At 45.5% G+C, this 21,362-nt stretch overlaps 1 protein-coding gene across 1 annotated transcript in view; it reads right to left on the bottom strand.

Annotated features, from left to right (window-relative positions):
- LOC124269234 (tyrosine-protein phosphatase non-receptor type 13-like) overlaps positions 1–21,362 on the bottom strand; it is a 223,031-nt gene that overhangs the window by 46,476 nt on the left and 155,193 nt on the right. Inside the window, exons 25-27 of the mRNA XM_046704256.1 lie at positions 18,830–18,997; positions 10,000–10,094; positions 2,907–3,348 (exon numbers count right to left, since the gene is read on the bottom strand). Of these exons, the coding sequence (XP_046560212.1) occupies positions 2,907–3,348; positions 10,000–10,094; positions 18,830–18,997 (705 nt within the window). The remainder of the gene's footprint in view (positions 1–2,906; positions 3,349–9,999; positions 10,095–18,829; positions 18,998–21,362) is intronic.

The following is a 21,362-nucleotide window of genomic DNA, read 5'->3' as shown; positions in this document are numbered from 1 at the left end:
ACATTGTCATCCTTCTACCCCACCTTTGGGTGGACACACTCTATCATGAGCATGCAACATTCTCATCCTTCTACCCTCCCTTTGGGTGGACACTCTATCATGAGTGTGCAACATTCTCATCATTCTACCCTCCCTTTGGGTGGACACTCTATCATGAGTGTGCAACATTCTCATCCTTCTACCCTCCCTTTGGGTGGACACTCTATCATGAGTGTGCAACATTCTCATCCTTCCAACCTCCCTTTGGGTGGACACACTCTATCATGAGCATGCAACATTGTCATCCTTCTATCCTCCCTTTGGGTGGACACTCTATCATGAGTGTGCAACATTCTCATCCTTCTACCCTCCCTTTGGGTGGACACACTCTATCATGAGCATGCAACATTCTCATCCTTCTACCCTCCCTTTGGGTGGACCCTCTATCATGAGTGTGCAACATTCTCATCCTTCTACCCTCCCTTTGGGTGGACACACTCTATCATGAGCATGCAATATTGTCATCCTTCTACCCTCCCTTTGGGTGGACACACTCTATCATGAATGTGCAACATTGTCATCCTTCTACCCTCCCTTTGGGTGGACCCTCTATCATGAGTGTGCAACATTCTCATCCTTCTACCCTCCCTTTGGGTGGACACACTCTATCATGAGCATGCAACATTGTCATCCTTCTACCCTCCCTTTGGGTGGACACACTCTATCATGAGCATGCAATATTGTCATCCTTCTACCCTCCCTTTGGGTGGACACACTCTATCATGAGCATGCAACATTGTCATCCTTCTACCCTCCCTTTGGGTGGACACTCTATCATGAGTGTGCAACATTGTCATCCTTCTACCCTCCCTTTGGGTGGACACTCTATCATGAGTGTGCAACATTCTCATCCTTCTAACCTCCCTTTGGGTGGACACGCTCTATCATGAGCATGCAATATTGTCATCCTTCTACCCTCCCTTTGGGTGGACACTCTATCATGAGTGTGCAACATTCTCATCCTTCTACCCTCCCTTTGGGTTGACACTCTATCATGAGCATGCAACATTCTCATCCTTCTACCCTCCCTTTGGGTGGACACACTCTATCATGAGCATGCAACATTCTCATCCTTCTACCCTCCCTTTGGGTGGACCCTCTATCATGAGTGTGCAACATTCTCATCCTTCTACCCTCCCTTTGGGTGGACACACTCTATCATGAGCATGCAACATTCTCATCCTTCTACCCTCCCTTTGGGTGGACCCTCTATCATGAGTGTGCAACATTCTCATCCTTCTACCCTCCCTTTGGGTGGACACACTCTATCATGAGCATGCAACATTCTCATCCTTCTACCCTCCCTTTGGGTGGACACTCTATCATGAGTGTGCAACATTCTCATCCTTCTACCCTCCTTTGGGTGGACACACTCTATCATGAGTGTGCAACATTGTCATCCTTCTACCCTCCCTTTGGGTGGACCTCTATCATGAGTGTGCAACATTCACTCTGTCATCCTTCTACCCTCCCTTTGGGTGGACACTCTATCATGAGTGTGCAACATTCTCATCATTCTTCTACCCTCCCTTTGGGTGGACACTCTATCATGAGTGTGCAACATTCTCATCCTTCTACCCTCCCTTTGGGTGGACACACTCTATCATGAGCATGCAACATTCTCATCCTTCTACCCTCCCTTTGGGTGGACACACTCTATCATGAGTGTGCAACATTCTCATCCTTCTACCCTCCCTTTGGGTGGACACACTCTATCATGAGCATGCAACATTCTCATCCTTCTACCCTCCCTTTGGGTGGACACACTCTATCATGAGTGTGCAACATTCTCATCCTTCTACCCTCCCTTTGGGTGGACACTCTCTCATCAGTGAGCAACATGCAACATCTCTCATCCTTCTACCTTCTCCCTCCCTTGGGTGGACACTCTATCATGAGTGTGCAACATTCTCATCCTTCTACCCTCCCTTTGGGTGGACACTCTATCATGAGTGTGCAACATTCTCATCCTTCTACCCTCCCTTTGGGTGGACACATCATCTCATCATGAGTGTGCAACATTCTCATCCTTCTACCCTCCCTTTGGGTGGACACTCTATCATGAGTGTGCAACATTCTCATCATTCTACCCTCCCTTTGGGTGGACACTCTATCATGAGTGTGCAACATTCTCATCCTTCTACCCTCCCTTTGGGTGGACACTCTATCATGAGTGTGCAACATTCTCATCATTCTACCCTCCCTTTGGGTGGACACACGCTATCATGAGTGTGCAACATTCTCATCCTTCTACCCTCCCTTTGGGTGGACACTCTATCATGAGTGTGCAACATTCTCATCATTCTACCCTCCCTTTGGGTGGACACTCTATCATGAGTGTGCAACATTCTCATCCTCCTACCCTCCCTTTGGGTGGACACTCTATCATGAGTGTGCAACATTCTCATCATTCTACCCTCCCTTTGGGTGGACACTCTATCATGAGTGTGCAACATTCTCATCATTCTACCCTCCCTTTGGGTGGACACACGCTATCATGAATGTGCAACATTCTCATCCTTCTACCCTCCCTTTGGGTGGACACACTCTATCATGAGCATGCAACATTCTCATCCTTCTACCCTCCCTTTGGGTGGACACTCTATCATGAGTGTGCAACATTCTCATCATTCTACCCTCCCTTTGGGTGGACACTCTATCATGAGTGTGCAACATTCTCATCATTCTACCCTCCCTTTGGGTGGACACACGCTATCATGAATGTGCAACATTCTCATCCTTCTACCCTCCCTTTGGGTGGACACTCTATCATGAGCATGCAACATTCTCATCCTTCTACCCTCCCTTTGGGTGGACACACTCCCCTGACCTGTTTGGAGGTTCACACTCCCTCTACAGTAACCTACCATGAACTCCTCTAGGGGATCTTCCTGCTCCACTTTGTCTGTTAGATACTGCAGCAGAGTTAGAATCACATCCTCATCATCCTCGGCCATTGACATCAATGGCAGAGAACTCAGCCAGTCCTCTTTGATCATATCGGGAACAGTCAGGGGGAGTTTGCGAATTTCAATAAAATGTGAATCCCCTGTAATTAGTTCATAATCACTATCATCAAATAGTACAGTGATATCATTTGTCTTCTGAGTATTGTCAGATCCAGGATTGTCCCCCCCATCTGAACATGGTGTTGGTTCTTCGTGGGCCATGAAATGGGTGGAGTCCTCCTTAAAGGCAGCTGAGTTGACAGAGTCATCAGTAAAGTCCTTGCCCCAACTGTTCGCATCCGTCTGAGCCACATCACTCACATCTGACTGGGCATCAGTGAAGCTTGGCATCTGACCTGGTCTAACAAAGCAGGATACAATGCATTCTTGTATCATACAGTTGGATTTCAAAAATAAAACTACCACAATATTCTATAATACACTTTTTAGCAATGACTGTGTCTGTGTCAAAGATAGCAATGACTGTGTCTGTGTCACAGATAGCAAATGACTTGGACAGTAGCACACAGCATGACCGTAGACTTGGATAGTAGCACACATGACAGTAGACTTGGATAGTAGCACACATGACAGTAGACTTGGATAGTAGCACAAACCATGACAGTAGACTTGGATAGTAGGACACAACATGGCAGTAGACTTGGACAGTAGCACACAGCATGACCGTAGACTTGGATAGTAGCCCACAACGTAACAGTAGACTTGGATAGTAGCACACATGACAGAAGACTTGGATAGTAGCACACATGACCGTTGACTTGGATAGTAGCCTGACATGACAGAAGACTTGGATAGTAGCACATATGACAGTAGACTTGGACAGTAGCCCACAACATAACAGTAGACTTGGATAGTAGCCCACAACATGTGTGCTACTATCAAAGTGTACTGTCATGTCATGCTACTATCCAAGTCTACTGTCACATTGTGGGGTCCTATCCAAGTCTACGGTCATGTTGTGTGCTACTATCCAAGTCTACTGTCATGTTGTGTGCTACTATCAAAGTTTACTGTCATGTCATGCTACCATCCAAGTCTTCTGTCATGTCAGGCTACTATCCAAGTCTACTGTCATGTCACATGTCAACAGGGGGCTAGGGGAATGGGGGCTAGAGGTACTAATTAGTGGCTTGTAACAACAGGGGGCTAGGGGATGGGGGCTCTAATTAGTCATGCAGGGGCTACTTAGCTACCAGGGAAGGGGGCTAGAGGTACTAATTAGTAGCTTGTAACAACAGGGGCTAGGGGGACGGGGGGGCTAGAGGTACTAATTAGTGGCATGTAACAACCAGAGGGTACTAATTAGTGCTTGTAGTGGCTTGTATCAACAGGGGGCTAGGGGATGGGGGCTAGAGGTACTAATTAGTAGCTTGTAACAACAGGGGCTAGGGGATGGGGGCTAGAGGTACTAATTAGTAGCATGTAACTACAGGGGCTTGGGATGGGGGCTAGAGGTACTAACTAGTGGCTTGTAAGGATGGGGGCTAGGGGATGGGGGAGCTAGAGGTACTAATTAGTAGCTTGTAAACAACAGGGGGCTAGGGGGCGAGGGGCTAGAGGTACTAATTAGTGGCATGTAACAAGAGGGGGCTAGGGAATGGGGGCTAGAGGTACTAATTAGTGGCTTGTATCAACAGGGGGCTTGGGGGATGGGGGCGGGGCTAGAGGTACTAATTAGTGGCTTGTAACAACATGGGGCTTGGGGATCGGGGCTAGAGGTACCTAATTAGTGGCATGTAACAAGAGGGGGCTAAGGGGATGGGGGCTAGAGGTACTAATTAGTGGCATGTAACTACAGGGGGCTTGGGATGGGGGCTAGAGGTACTAATTAGTGGCTTGTAACAACAGGGGCTTGGGGATGGGGGGCTAGAGAGGTACTAAATTAGTGGCATGTAACTACAGGGGGCTTGGGATGGGGGCTAGAGGTACTAAATAGTGGCATGTAACTACAGGGGGCTAAGGAGATGGGGCTAGAGGTTCTAATTAGTAGCATGTAACAAGAGGGGCTAGGGGATTGGGGCTAGAGATACCAATTAGTGGCATGTAACAAGAGGGGGGCTAGGGATGAGGGCTAGAGGTACTAATTAGTGGCATGTAACAAGAGGGGCTAGGGACGGGGGGCTAGAGGTACTAATTAGTGGCATGTATCAAGAGGGGCTAAGGGGATGGGGGGATAGACGTACAAATTAGTAGCTTGTAACAACAGGGGCTAAGGGGATGGGGGCTAGAGGTACTAATTAGTAGCTTGTAACAACAGGGGCTAAGGGGATCGGGGCTAGAGGTACTAATTAGTGGCTTGTAACTACAGGGGCTTGGGATGGGGTGCTAGAGGTACTAATTAGTAGCTTGTAACAACAGGGGCTTGGGGGATGGGGGATAGACGTACTAATTAGTGGCATATAACAAGAGGGGCTAGGGGATGGGGGATAGACGTACTAATTAGTAGCTTGTAACTACAGGGGGCTTGGGATGGTGGGCTAGAGGTACTAATTAGTAGCTTGTAACTACAGGGGCTTGGGGGATGGGGGCTAGAGGTACTAATTAGTGGCATGTAACTACAGGGGGCTTGGGGGCTGGGGGCTAGAAGTACTAATTAGTAGCTTGTAACAACAGGGGGCTTGGGGATGGGGGGCTAGAGGTACTAATTAGTGGCTTGTAACAACAGGGGGGCTTGGGGGCTAGAGGTACTAATTAGTGGCTTGTAACAACAGGGGGCTTGGGGGATGGGGGCTAGAGGTACTAATTAGTAGCTTGTAACTACAGGGGGCTTGGGGATGGGGGCTAGAGGTACTAATTAGTGGCTTGTAACAACAAGGGGGCTTGGGATGGGGGCTAGAGGTACTAATTAGTAGCTTGTAACAACAGGGGCTTGGGGGATGGGGGCTAGAGGTACTAATTAGTGGCATATAACAAGAGGGCTAGGGAATGGGGCTAGAGGTACTAATTAGTAGCTTGTAACTACAGGGGCTTGGGGGATGGGGGCTAGAGGTACTAATTAGTAGCTTGTATCAACAGGGGGCTAGGGGGTTGGGGGCTAGAGGTATTAATTAGTAGCTTGTATCAACAGGGGGCTAGGGAGACGGGGGTTAGAGGTACTAATTAGTGGGTTGTATCAACTCGTTAAAACAACACTTGTTATGGTTGGTTGCATCCTTGATTAGTAGGCAAGGTTTACTCCCGGAATGCCGGCATGTTACGGTTGCTGAACAAATCCGTTGTTGTTTCAACTATGGGGGTCGTATAAAATATCCGTGTCCAATTTACAAGGGGTGGTACATGTGTCACTGAAGAAAATGCACAAAAAAAATATGCAGATGTGAAAAAACACGTATTCTGTTCAACAATATTATGATAGAAATAATATCATTGAACATGCAAAAATTTACAAATCGATTATGGACAAATAAATGGCATTTTATTCTCTGCAGAGCAACTGACATAATTCAATAAACGTTACATTATATTATGACAAGGAAAAGGAGACGTAACGACAGATTAGAAAGAAAACTTTCTACGGTGATCTTGGTATCATCTGCAGGATGGTTGTGGGCCTGACCTTGCTTAGTCACAAGGTCGTCTACTTGTTGATGGTAACAGTACAGCCTGGTGTTAAGCATATCCAATGGATGTCTATTTTGTCCTTGTTGATGGTTACAGTACAGCCTGGTGTTAAGCATATCCAATGGATGTCTATTTTGTCATCTACTTGTTGATGGTTACAGTACAGCCTGGTGTTAAGAATATCCAATGGATGTCTATTTTGTCATCTACTTGTTGATGGTTACAGTACAGCCTGGTGTTAAGCATATCCAATGGATGTCTATTTTGTCGTCTACTTGTTGATGGTTACAGTACAGCCTGGTGTTAAGCATATCCAATGGATGTCTATTTTGTCGCCTACTTGTTGATGGTTACAGTACAGCCTGGTGTTACATATCCAATGGATGTCTATTTTGTCGTCTACTTGTTGATGGTTACAGTACAGCCTGGTGTTAAGCATATCCAATGGATGTCTATTTTGTCATCTACTTGTTGATGGTTACAGTACAGCCTGGTGTTAAGCATATCCAATGGATGTCTATTTTGTCGTCTACTTGTTGATGGTTACAGTACAGCCTGGTGTTAAGCATATCCAATGGATGTCTATTTTGTCGTCTACTTGTTGATGGTTACAGTACAGCCTGGTGTTAAGCATATCCAATGGATGTCTATTTTGTCGTCTACTTGTTGACGGTAAAAGTACAGCCTGGTGTTAAGCATATCCAATGGATGTCTATTTTGTCGTCTACTTGTTGACGGTAAAAGTACAGCCTGGTGTTAAGCATATCCAATTGATGTCAATTTTGTTGTCTACTTTTGAATTTGTAGCCACCCATGACTAAATTTCGACCACCTCGTCTGTTCGCAATAAACCGCACATTAACTTGAACATTAGCCATTGTGACATGTTGTTCTAATGTATGATGATCTTATATATACCCCACAGGGAGTTGTTTTAAGTGAGTTACTTTAAGTTTATTCCATTATGTCACCCTGCAATCAAATAGTTAAATTTTGTTCACTCAAGACAAGATTACAATTGTCTGATTTGAACTCTCGCTCACTTCAGGAATTTCTGAATTTCGCTCACCTAAGATTAGGAGATGTCCCCCATAATCACCCACTGTCTAAGGATTATGTTACGAGAGTGTGTTTTTTGTAATTTGTAATAACATTGGTTAGGTGATTATAATTATGAGTCACAATGTTTAAAGTTTTGAGTGTTGGTTGTGGGTCACATTTTGAGTCATATATGTTCAGTGGCAACAGTATTTTAGCGGCAAGATGTAAGTGTTTAATGATACAGCCATGCTTTGCTGGAAAGTTCGAGAATCTGTGTCAGTATATATAAAGGCTGGCTGTTGTGTGGTGCAATGCAAAGACTGACACACGGACTAACATACGGAATTACATGGATCTTTCACTGGAGTTGCCCATCGTTGTTTGCCTTTGTCACAACGCCATCGTCCGACCCTGACCCTGACTGCTTTCATTTGTAAACAAGCTCCATTTACAATATCTGATCTCACTGTGGTTACCACGACTCTGGTGAGTTAATATTTTATATATGTGACCCATAACTTTAGATTTGTGACTCAATGGCATTGTATTAGAAATCTGTATTGTGATTTATTGTAGCTTGCTCATTGTTTGCTCAATATATTATTGAATATTTTAGACTTGTCTGTGTTCTATTTTGCTGGTTCAAAGGGGATTCTTAAGCCTTTTGTCACGGCAATTATTTGACCGTAGCAATTAGAACGCTTCATTCCTTTGCCTACCTTGGACAATACCTGCTGGCATTCAGGGAAGTACCCGTAGGCTCTACCCTTGATTAAGAAAAATGGTATTACCCATGTAACAAGTTTTGACAATCTAGCAAGTGATCTGTTTTTCATTTCATGTCTTCTCTGGCTCTCTTCCTTATGACGCTGACAAATCTCACTGCTCAGTCATCATTCTGACATGTCACGAACATAGTCTCTGACTGTTCTGCATTTGCCACTGCATGAACTGTCCACACACCTCCAGTACTAAGGTTGAAACGATACACCGATGTTCCGCTGTACCGCGATGCATGATCCACAATACGATACCGGATACAAGAACGTCCTTACATTGATAAGCCATGATACATTATAGTATTTAATTGGCATTTGTGCGACATTCTTACTTGTAACACCATATAAACTTTTGCTATAGAATGAAAGCATGATCAAAGTGTTTTGGTCGGTTGAACAGTTTATTCTCGAATTTGTAGGGGTGGGTATTGCAGAGAATTTTCATATTGCGATGCGAAAGCATATATTGCGATGTGTGTTGTAATATATCGCAAGAAGTTTTTTTTACACCAAAACTACTTATAATGGAGTTAATACTCGACTTATAAGACAAAAACACAACAATCACTATGCTTGATTAAGCTTTAATAAAAACATTTAATCATGACAAAATAAATAATATTTGTCACAAATGAAACAAGGAAAAGAACAATTTAGCATCAAGACAATGGTTACTAGTTCGAACTACTTTCTACACTCTCAAAAAAAAAGACCAGGCTAGAAATTCTCGAAACGTTCATAGCCTTACGAACTTCTTAAGCCCATTCTTAACACATTGGCTATGATCAAAGTTAAGAATTCTTAGGGCTACAAACGTTTCAAGAATAAGGGCCCTGAGATTTTAGAAAGCAACTGGACCTGGTCAGGACATATCAGAGTAAACCAGGCCATTCATTAATTAGGGGTGACCAGCATGGCCCAGTTAATTAGTGTGCTATCTTTATCTACATCTAAATGAGGGTAACGGTGTCCTCCCATTATGCAGACAGGCAGTTGCAGACACCTTAGAACGACAACATATACGGTTCAGTGAACAGATTAGTTACTATCTCTTACCTACAGATTATAATGGGATAGTCCAAATAAAAATACAGGCAAGAAAATGGGGAAAAAATTGAAATGCATGTGCTGGTCGTGCAAGACATGCTAGCCAGCGTCTGACGTCAGTGGCTTTGATGGGGAAAGCCTATTCACAACCATTAAAGCAAAACATCGCTTTGCACAAAATTTAGATCGCTATTTTAACTTGAATTTACAGAATAATGAGAGAAGTTAAGACCATCCAAAGCTGGTCATGATTTAAATATGTTAGACCACTTGGACCCTGTGTTTACCCGTTGAAATGCTGAGCTGAATCCCTCGGTGCTACGCACTACACGCCCTGGGGTTTAACTCAGCATTTCAACGGTTAAACATGGGGCCGTCGTGGTCTAACCTAACTGTCCATTGTCTTGCTAATTAATATGGTCTGGTGACTTTAATCCTATAACAATAACGACTGGCAAAAGAGGAACACCCCACAGAAACAGAGGTGGGTTTGGCAACAGTCTTTGATAGTCATTTAGAACATGGAATATAGATACACTCAGTATGGGGGAACATCTACCTACCTAGATATTGTAACTTCAACTGGCCCTGGTTTTGCCTTTCTGAGAATCTTCACAGCCTTGACATGGTTCATTCCAACCAGGGATTCCCCATTCACCTGCAAGCAGAACACAAAATACTGTCAGGCACCTTGGTGGCCAAGTGAAACACAACTGCTTCAGGTTATCTCATGATGATTGCAGTGACAAAGGAATGAAGTGATCTCTGTGGTATGTTTGCTGCACCACCCTTAATGGAGAGACCTATAGTATTGTGGTATGTTTGCTGCACCACCCTTAATGGAAAGACCTATAGTATTGTGGTATGTTTGTCTACCTGCACCACCCTTAATGGAGAGACCTATAGTATTGTGGTATGTTGGCCTACCTGCACCACCCTTAATGGAGAGACCTATAGTATTGTGGTATGTCTGTCTACCTGCAACACCCTTAATGGAGAGACCTATAGTATTGTGGTATGTTGGCCTACCTGCACCACCCTTAATGGAGAGACCTATAGTATTGACTGACTGACTGACTGAGTTTGGTTTTACGCCGATTTTTAGCAATATTCCAGCAACATCATTGCGGGGGACACCAGAAATGGGCCTCACACATTTTACCCATGTGGGGATTCGAACCCGAGTCTTTGGCGTGACGAGTCAACGCTTTAACCACTAGGCTACCCCACAGCCCCACTATAGTATTGAACATTACCAACAAAGAAAATAATTCTTAGAATACTTCCTCTAACACCTCATTGCCACAAGTCATTTACTACAAGTCAAGCTTGAATACGATTTGTGTTGTCTTTTCACAAATAGTTTTCCAAGTGCTATCTGCAGGAGTTATCTCCGTATCAGAAGCGCAGGAAACCTCATGTTTCTCTAGGGTATCTTATGGAAGGTAATCTGGGATTCCTGGGGGATACATATGTGGGCAGGTAATATGCTAAGAATTATTATCACTGTCGATAATGTTCCAGATTCTTAGGAATACATCTCTGTAAAACTTGATTGGTGAATCCTACACAAGGCTTGGTGGCCCAGTAAACCCCAAGTGAGGAAGGCAACCATAAAAAAACACTTAATGTTGTGACAACATTTAAGAATGCTTCTTGCTGTATTATAATGGTGGATAATAATACTACTTCCGGCTAACAGTACTACAGATGAAGTCACTTACGGTATGTATTCTGTGCACACAATTATGAAATGGAGTTGCCTCCTTGGCTGGATATAAGAGGCTTGATATTTAGCCATACTCTACCATTCAGGGCATTAGAACCAACCCATGAAGACCAGAGTTAGAATAGGTCTTCAGCACCCATGAAGACCAGAGTTAGAATAGGTCTTCAGCACCCATGAAGACCAGGGTTAGAATAGGTCTTCAGCACCCATGAAGACCAGGGTTAGAATAGGTCTTCAGCACCCATGACCCATTAGAAGGCCTTCAGCAGGGGGTTAGAGTAGGCCTTCAGCAACCCATGAAGACCAGGGTTAGAGTAGGCCTTCAGCAACCCATGAAGACCAGGGTTAGAGTAGGCCTTCAGCAACCCATGAAGACCAGGGTTAGAGTAGGCCTTCAGCAACCCATGAAGACCAGGGTTAGAATAGGTCTTCAGCACCCATGAAGACCAGGGTTAGAATAGGTCTTCAGCACCCATGAAGACCAGGGTTAGAATAGGTCTTCAGCAACCCATGAAGACCAGGGTTAAGACCAGCAACCCATGGAGACCAGAGAGTAGGCCTTCAGCAACCCATGAAGACCAGGGTTAGAATAGGCCTTCAGCACCCATGAAGACCAGGGTTAGAATAGGTCTTCAGCAACCCATGAAGACCAGGGTTAGAATAGGTCTTCAGCAACCCATGAAGACCAGGGTTAGAATAGGTCTTCAGCAACCCATGAAGACCAGGGTTAGAATAGGTCTTCAGCAACCCATGAAGACCAGGGTTAGAATAGGTCTTCAGCAACCCATGAAGACCAGGGTTAGAATAGGTCTTCAGCAACCCATGAGCACCAGGGTTAGGTAAGATAGGTCTTCAGCAACCCATGAAGACCAGGGTTAGAATAGGGTCTTCAGCAACCCATGAAGACCAGGGTTAGAATAGGTCTTCAGCAACCATGAAGACCAGGGTTAGAATAGGCCTTCAGCAACCCATGAAGACCAGGGTTAGAATAGGCCTTCAGCAACCCATGAAGACCAGGGTTAGAGTAGGTCTTCAGCAACCCATGAAGACCAGGGTTAGAGTAGGCCTTCAGCAACCCATGAAGACCAGGGTTAGAATAGGCCTTCAGCAACCCATGAAGACCAGGGTTAGAATAGGTCTTCAGCAACCCATGAAGACCAGGGTTAGAATAGGTCTTCAGCAACCCATGAAGACCAGGGTTAGAGTAGGCCTTCAGCAACCCATGAAGACCAGGGTTAGAATAGGTCTTCAGCAACCCATGAAGACCAGGGTTAGCAGAATAGGTCTTCAGCAACCCATGAAGACCAGGGTTAGAATAGGCCTTCAGCAACCCATGAAGACCAGGGTTAGAATAGGCCTTCAGCAACCCATGAAGACCAGGGTTAGAATAGGCCTTCAGCAACCCATGAAGACCAGGGTTAGAATAGGTCTTCAGCAACCCATGAAGACCAGGGTTAGAATAGGCCTTCAGCAACCCATGAAGACCAGGGTTAGAATAGGTCTTCAGCAACCCATGAAGACCAGGGTTAGAGTAGGCCTTCAGCAACCCATGAAGACCAGGGTTAGAATAGGTCTTCAGCAACCCATGAAGACCAGGGTTAGAATAGGTCTTCAGCAACCCATGAAGACCAGGGTTAGAGTAGGCCTTCAGCAACCCATGAAGACCAGGGTTAGAATAGGTCTTCAGCAACCCATGAAGACCAGGGTTAGAATAGGTCTTCAGCACCCATGAAGACCAGGGTTAGAAATAGGCCTTCAGCAACCCATGAAGACCAGGGGTTAGAATAGGCCTTCAGCAACCCATGAAGACCAGGGTTAGAGTAGGCCTTCAGCAACCCATGAAGACCAGGGTTAGAATAGGTCTTCAGCAACCCATGAAGACCAGGGTTAGAATAGGCCTTCAGCAACCCATGAAGACCAGGGTTAGAGTAGGCCTTCAGCAACCCATGAAGACCAGGGTTAGAGTAGGCCTTCAGCAACCCATGAAGACCAGGGTTAGAGTAGGCCTTCAGCAACCCATGAAGACCAGGGTTAGAATAGGCCTTCAGCAACCCATGAAGACCAGGGTTAGAATAGGTCTTCAGCAACCCATGAAGACCAGGGTTAGAGTAGGCCTTCAGCAACCCATGAAGACCAGGGTTAGAATAGGCCTTCAGCAACCCATGAAGACCAGGGTTAGAGTAGGCCTTCAGCAACCCATGAAGACCAGGGTTAGAGTAGGCCTTCAGCAACCCATGAAGACCAGGGTTAGAATAGGTCTTCAGCAACCCATGAAGACCAGGGTTAGAATAGGTCTTCAGCACCCATGAAGACCAGGGTTAGAATAGGTCCTTCAGCAACCCATGAAGACCAGGGTTAGAATAGGCCTTCAGCAACCCATGAAGACCAGGGTTAGAATAGGCCTTCAGCAACCCATGAAGACCAGGGTTAGAATAGGTCTTCAGCACCCATGAAGACCAGGGTTAGAATAGGTCTTCAGCAACCCATGAAGACCAGGGTTAGAATAGGCCTTCAGCAACCCATGAAGACCAGGGTTAGAGTAGGCCTTCAGCACCCATGAAGACCAGGGTTAGAATAGGCCTTCAGCAACCCATGAAGACCAGGGTTAGAATAGGCCTTCAGCAACCCATGAAGACCAGGGTTAGAATAGGTCTTCAGCAACCCATGAAGACCAGGGTTAGAATAGGCCTTCAGCAACCCATGAAGACCAGGGTTAGAATAGGCCTTCAGCACCCATGAAGACCAGGGTTAGAATAGGCCTTCAGCAACCCATGAAGACCAGGGTTAGAATAGGCCTTCAGCAACCCATGAAGACCAGGGTTAGAGTAGGCCTTCAGCAACCCATGAAGACCAGGGTTAGAGTAGGCCTTCAGCAACCCATGAAGACCAGGGTTAGAGTAGGCCTTCAGCACCCATGAAGACCAGGGTTAGAAGAGTAGGCCTTCAGCAACCCATGAAGACCAGGGTTAGAATAGGTCTTCAGCACCCATGAAGACCAGGGTTAGAATAGGCCTTCAGCAACCCATGAAGACCAGGGTTAGAGTAGGCCTTCAGCAACCCATGAAGACCAGGGTTAGAATAGGCCTTCAGCACCCATGAAGACCAGGGTTAGAGTAGGCCTTCAGCAACCCCATGAAGACCAGGGTTAGAGTAGGCCTTCAGCAACCCATGAAGACCAGGGTTAGAGTAGGCCTTCAGCACCCATGAAGACCAGGGTTAGAGTAGGCCTTCAGCAACCCATGAAGACCAGGGTTAGAGTAGGCCTTCAGCAACCCATGAAGACCAGGGTTAGAATAGGCCTTCAGCAACCCATGAAGACCAGGGTTAGAGTAGGCCTTCAGCAACCCATGAAGACCAGGGTTAGAGTAGGCCTTCAGCAACCCATGAAGACCAGGGTTAGAGTAGGCCTTCAGCAACCCATGAAGACCAGGGTTAGAGTAGGCCTTCAGCAACCCATGAAGACCAGGGTTAGAGTAGGCCTTCAGCAACCCATGAAGACCAGGGTTAGAATAGGCCTTCAGCAACCCATGAAGACCAGGGTTAGAGTAGGCCTTCAGCAACCCATGAAGACCAGGGTTAGAGTAGGCCTTCAGCAAAGGGTTATATGAAGACCAGGGTTAGAATAGGTCTTCAGCAACCCATGAAGACCAGGGTTAGAGTAGGCCTTCAGCAACCCATGAAGACCAGGGTTAGAATAGGCCTTCAGCAACCCATGAAGACCAGGGTTAGAGTAGGCCTTCAGCAACCCATGAAGACCAGGGTTAGAATAGGTCTTCAGCAACCCATGAAGACCAGGGTTAGAGTAGGCCTTCAGCAACCCATGAAGACCAGGGTTAGAATAGGTCTTCAGCAACCCATGAAGACTAGGGTTAGCATAAGTCTTCAGCACCCATGAAGACCAGGGTTAAAATTGGCCTTCAGCAACCGATGAAGACCAGGGTTAGAATAGGCCTTCAGCAACCCATGAAGACCAGGGTTAGAGTAGGCCTTCGGCACCCATGAAGACCAGGGTTAGAATAGGTCTTCAGCAACCCATGAAGACCAGGGTTAAAATAGGCCTTCAGCAACCCACGAAGACCAGGGTTAGAATAGGTCTTCAGCACCCATGAAGACCAGGGTTAGAGTAGGCCTTCAGCACCAATGAAGACCAGGGTTAGGGTAGGCCTTCAGCAACCCATGAAGACCAGGGTTAGAATAGGCCTTCAGCATCCGATGAAGACCAGGGTTAGAATAGGCCTTCAGCAACCCATGAAGACCAGGGTTAGAGTAGGCCTTCAGCACCCATGAAGACCAGGGTTAGAATAGGCCTTCAGCAACCCATGAAGACCAGGGTTAGAGTAGGCCTTCAGCAACCCATGAAGACCAGGGTTAGAGTAGGCCTTCAGCACCCATGAAGACCAGGGTTAGAATAGGTCTTCAGCAACCCATGAAGACCAGGGTTAGAATAGGTCTTCAGCACCCATGAGGACCAGGGTTAGAATAGGTCTTCAGCACCCATGAAGACCAGGGTTAGAGTAGGCCTTCAGCAACCCATGAAGACCAGGGTTAGAATAGGCCTTCAGCACCCATGAAGACCAGGGTTAGAATAGGTCTTCAGCAACCCATGAAGACCAGGGTTAGAATAGGTCTTCAGCAACCCATGAAGACCAGGGTTAGAATAGGCCTTCAGCAACCCATGAAGACCAGGGTTAGAATAGGCCTTCAGCAACCCATGAAGACCAGGGTTAGAATAGGTCTTCAGCACCCATGAAGACCAGGGTTAGAATAGGTCTTCAGCAACCCATGAAGACCAGGGTTAGAATAGGCCTTCAGCAACCCATGAAGACCAGGGTTAGAATAGGCCTTCAGCAACCCATGAAGACCAGGGTTAGAATAGGTCTTCAGCAACCCATGAAGACCAGGGTTAGAAGAGTAGGCCTTCAGCACCCCATGAAGACCAGGGTTAGAGTAGGCCTTCAGCAACCCATGAAGACCAGGGTTAGAGTAGGCCTTCAGCAACCCATGAAGACCAGGGTTAGAGTAGGCCTTCAGCAACCCATGAAGACCAGGGTTAGAATAGGCCTTCAGCAACCCATGAAGACCAGGGTTAGAATAGGTCTTCAGCACCCATGAAGACCAGGGTTAGAGTAGGCCTTCAGCAACCCATGAAGACCAGGGTTAGAGTAGGCCTTCAGCAACCCATGAAGACCAGGGTTAGAGTAGGCCTTCAGCAACCCATGAAGACCAGGGTTAGAGTAGGCCTTCAGCACCCATGAAGACCAGGGTTAGAGATAGGTCTTCAGCAACCCATGAAGACCAGGGTTAGAATAGGCCTTCAGCAACCCATGAAGACCAGGGTTAAGAGCAGGCCTTCAGCAACCCAGAAGACCTTCAGCAGAGTAGGCCTTCAGCAACCCATGAAGACCAGGGTTAGAGTAGGCCTTCAGCAACCCATGAAGACCAGGGTTAGAGTAGGCCTTCAGCACCCATGAAGACCAGGGTTAGAATAGGCCTTCAGCAACCCATGAAGACCAGGGTTAGAATAGGCCTTCAGCAACCCATGAAGACCAGGGTTAGAGTAGGCCTTCAGCAACCCATGAAGACCAGGGTTAGAGTAGGCCTTCAGCAACCCATGAAGACCAGGGTTAGAATAGGCCTTCAGCAACCCATGAAGACCAGGGTTAGAGTAGGCCTTCAGCAACCCATGAAGACCAGGGTTAGAATAGGCCTTCAGCAACCCATGAAGACCAGGGTTAGAGTAGGCCTTCAGCAACCCATGAAGACCAGGGTTAGAATAGGTCTTCAGCAACCCATGAAGACCAGGGTTAGAATAGGTCTTCAGCAACCCATGAAGACCAGGGTTAGAATAGGCCTTCAGCACCCATGAAGACCAGGGTTAGAGTAGGCCTTCAGCAACCCATGAAGACCAGGGTTAGAGTAGGCCTTCAGCAACCCATGAAGACCAGGGTTAGAGTAGGCCTTCAGCAACCCATGAAGACCAGGGTTAGAATAGGCCTTCAGCAACCCATGAAGACCAGGGTTAGAATAGGTCTTCAGCAACCCATGAAGACCAGGGTTAGAGTAGGCCTTCAGCAACCCATGAAGACCAGGGTTAGAATAAGCCTTCAGCACCCATGAAGACCAGGGTTAGAGTAGGCTTTCAGCACCCATTAAGACCAGGGTTAGGATAGGTCTTCAGCAACCGATGAAGACCAGGGTAAGAGTAGGCCTTCAGCACCCATGAAGACCAGGGTTAGAGTAGGCCTTCAGCACAGCAAGACCCATGAAGACCAGGGTTAGAGTAGGCCTTCAGCAACCCATGAAGACCAGGGTTAGAGTAGGCCTTCAGCACCCATGAAGACCTGGGTTAGAGTAGGCCTTCAGCACCCATGAAGACCAGGGTTAGAGTAGGCCTTCAGCAACCCATGAAGACCAGGGTTAGAGTAGGCCTTCAGCAACCCATGAAGACCAGGGTTAGAGTAGGCCTTCAGCAACCCATGAAGACCAGGGTTAGAGTAGGCCTTCAGCAACCCATGAAGACCAGGGTTAGAGTAGGCCTTCAGCAACCCATGAAGACCAGGGTTAGAATAGGTCTTCAGCAACCCATGAAGACCAGGGTTAGAATAGGTCTTCAGCAACCCATGAAGACCAGGGTTAGAATAGGTCTTCAGCAACCCATGAAGACCAGGGTTAGAATAGGTCTTCAGCAACCCATGAAGACCAGGGTTAGAATAGGTCTTCAGCAACCCATGAAGACCAGGGTTAGAGTAGGCCTTCAGCACCCATGAAGACCAGGGTTAGAGTAGGCCTTCAGCAACCCATGAAGACCAGGGTTAGAGTAGGCCTTCAGCAACCAGGGTTAGAGTAGGCCTTCAGCAACCCATGAAGACCAGGGTTAGGGTTAGAGTAGTAGGCCTTCAGCAACCCATGAAGACCAGGGTTAGAGTAGGCCTTCAGCACCCATGAAGACCAGGGTTAGAGTAGGCCTTCAGCGACCCATGAAGACCAGGGTTAAAGTAGGCCTTCAGCGACCCATGAAGACCAGGGTTAGAATAGGCCTTCAGCAACCCATGAAGACCAGGGTTAGAGTAGGCCTTCAGCATCCATGAAGACCAGGGTTAGAATTGGCCTTCAGCAACCCATGAGGACCAGGGTTAGAATAGGTCTTCAGCACCCATGAGGACCAGGGTTAGAATTGGTCTTCAGCAACCATGCTTGTAATAACATTGTGTATAAATGACTCTCTCTCTCTCTCATTATGTCATAAGCCTGAAAAAAAAAACAACTGATAAAGTCCCATTTCAATGATATGCGTAGTCTCTGGATATCTTCCTGGAATCGGTCTGGCAGTAATGTTGCACATGAGAATGTATGCAGGTCCTTAAGTTCTCTTTTGAGATCAACGAAGTCCTGAAAATGAGATCACCCAAGCTGGTAGGCTGCCACTGTATCCCATGCTTTTCCCATGCATTCAATGTGAGATGTAACTCCTGGGCATAGCACTTGGAGGACCACTTAAAGCAAGGACAATACAAATCCTGGACACAAATCTTATTACAGCTTGTGGATTCAGTAACACATTTCAGTAGAAAAGCAGTCAAGTGTTTGAGGGATGTATTCATTAGAACTATATAAGTTTGCATCATACTTAATGGAGGGACCTATAGTAAGGTAAGTTTGTCTACCTGCAGCAGCCGGTCTCCCACTTGCAGCCTGCCATCTGTTGCTGCTGCACCCCCATCCGAGATGGTCCTGACAAACACACACATCTCCTGGTTCTTCTGTGCAGTCACTAGACTGAACCCCAGACCACCAGTTGCCGGCTTCTGCAGCTCCACCTTCTGCACACCTGTCTGCAGAAACATAGCACATTCAGGAAACAAGGACATTAGACAACACTATCCCTGTCCGAACAAATAAGGTCATAACGCCAACAGCATCCCTGTCTGAACAAACAAGGACATTAGCCAACAGCATCTCCCTCCGAACAAACAGGACATTAGCCAACAGCATTCCTGTCTGAACAAAGAAGGACACTGAAAATCTCAATTAGCAGCATTGTTTCTTCATCAGTACATGATACAATGATACACATTTACTATGCTACTCCTATGCTTTAAAAGCATCATATTTCTATTTTCAGTTTTACTATTTTATTAAAACTTGCAGAAACATCATGAATAACCCCCTAGCATAGAAGCTAAGAAGAAGAGAAGTCATCAGATTACGTTTGTGTCATAGGTTTATTCAGTGACCAGTGTACAGTGAGAGACCATGAATACAGTTGATGGTCAACCTGTGATCAACTTTTTTGCCTCTGTATTTGGGAAGTGATAGGCTCTTTGCTACCTTAACCAGATTTATCTATTACTTGTAACCTGCTCTACTACCCCTTTCCCATCCAGAGAGAGGCTAGCTAGGCAGCAAGGATAGACTGGACCACAACCACAGATCCTAGGCCATCAGGTCCCCGAAGGTACTGGGTGACTTCCCTCAAAACAACACAAAGTGTCAAAGACGCCCACTGTCAAGCAGACATAATCTGTTCTAGTGAGATGATCTTCCATGATCCTAAGTACACAGCAATGGCTCTTATTTCATGTGAACATAAGATCGATAAGTAGGTGGATGATCTTCTATCAAAGTACAAGTCAGCTTTATATTTTTCTTAACTCATTAAGGCCGAGAGACCCATATATGGGGCAAATTAGTCAGCTCCTCACAGAGTGACGTGTTTATGGGGCAGGTAATTGGCAGTTTCTCACAGCGAGAGCCACATATATCCGTGAACAGAAAGCACCTCTTATTTAGCGAGAGACGCACATGTGTGTCTTACTTATTAAAAAATAGCACTGTACCTATTATTTCAACCAAGTTAGTACTACTGAGCAAATATTAGCTTTTCTTACGAGAGATGCTACCTTTAGTGTCAATCAGAAGAAGTATTTAAAGTGTTTTCATAGCACTTGCTAATCATTATCATAGGCTTGTACAGCGTTTTGCTAATGAACACATGTCGGTGACAAAAGGGGATTATGATGGTTTTACAGAGGTAAGTGGCTGGTACTCTTCATTGGGAATGGATACTAAAATACTTTGTATGCACATTGATTGAATTAGATGTAATGGTTTAGAGGTCACTGAAGATTATAGTTTCTTCAACTTCCTAATAAATAGGAAACAATATACGAAATTTCAAGGACATACAAAGAATTCAAACACAATAGAATAGTTTGAATTTACTTTTTAGGTATTATTACGTTGTCATGTTTCATATAATGAAACATTATGCATAAACACATATAATTACACATCTAAGCACGAAAAGATTAGACATAATTTAACTTACTAACTCGAAGCTTACTGAATTGTAACTAGTTATTTTCCATAATCTAAAGTTGTTAATGTTACCTAATCGAAAAATGAAGTGATAAGTCACGCCTTTGAATCGAATATATATACATGTCAGTGTTATTACAACAATGAAATCTTTTACTACATTTGTGACAAAACACAGTAAGTTGGTAATTGAAAAAATTCTCACACACAGACAGAGTAATATCATAAGTTATTACATGTAAACCAAACAAAGGTATTTCAAGCATTTTTGTTCAACGTGTTGAAAGTTTCATGTTGATTTGAATTGTCAGTTTTCTATGCTATTTACATGAGCATTGTGTAAAACATTTGTATGAGATCTCTGTAGTTATCTGGTCCGGGTGTAATTATCACGTGTATCAATGAACTCAGTCTCTATAGATCAATCATCAATAAAAGACGGATAGTATATCAGTTACGGTATCAATACACATGCGTATAATCATTCAATCAGATTACAGTAATGAGATAATTGAACACTTCTTTCGACCTTCAAATAACAGCCTCTGGTAGAATGCATATGTAGTTACGTCCTTGTTGAAAGGTTTGTCCCGTGACAAGTGTAAAATAAACAGATGAGCTGTTATAACATTGGACTGACTGACTGACTGAGTTTAGTTTTACGCCGCTTTTAGCAATATTTCAGCAATATCACGGCGGGGGACACCAGAAATGGGCTTAACATATAACATTGGACAACTTGCTTTATGGAGTCACGCCCGTCTCTGTAATGTTTATGCATGCATGTGCATCTGTAAACTTATGAACCTCGTTTGTATTTAGTATAAATATAGGCACCCCCACCTTCATAAATATTGGGGGGGGAGGGGGAGGTCAACT

The sequence above is a fragment of the Haliotis rubra genome, unplaced genomic scaffold (assembly GCF_003918875.1).
Source record: "Haliotis rubra isolate DU_JTF1 unplaced genomic scaffold, ASM391887v1 Scf1011, whole genome shotgun sequence".
NCBI lineage: Eukaryota > Metazoa > Mollusca > Gastropoda > Lepetellida > Haliotidae > Haliotis > Haliotis rubra.
The sequence above is the reverse complement of the archived record's forward strand: the minus strand, read 5'-3'. Positions and strand labels throughout refer to the sequence as shown.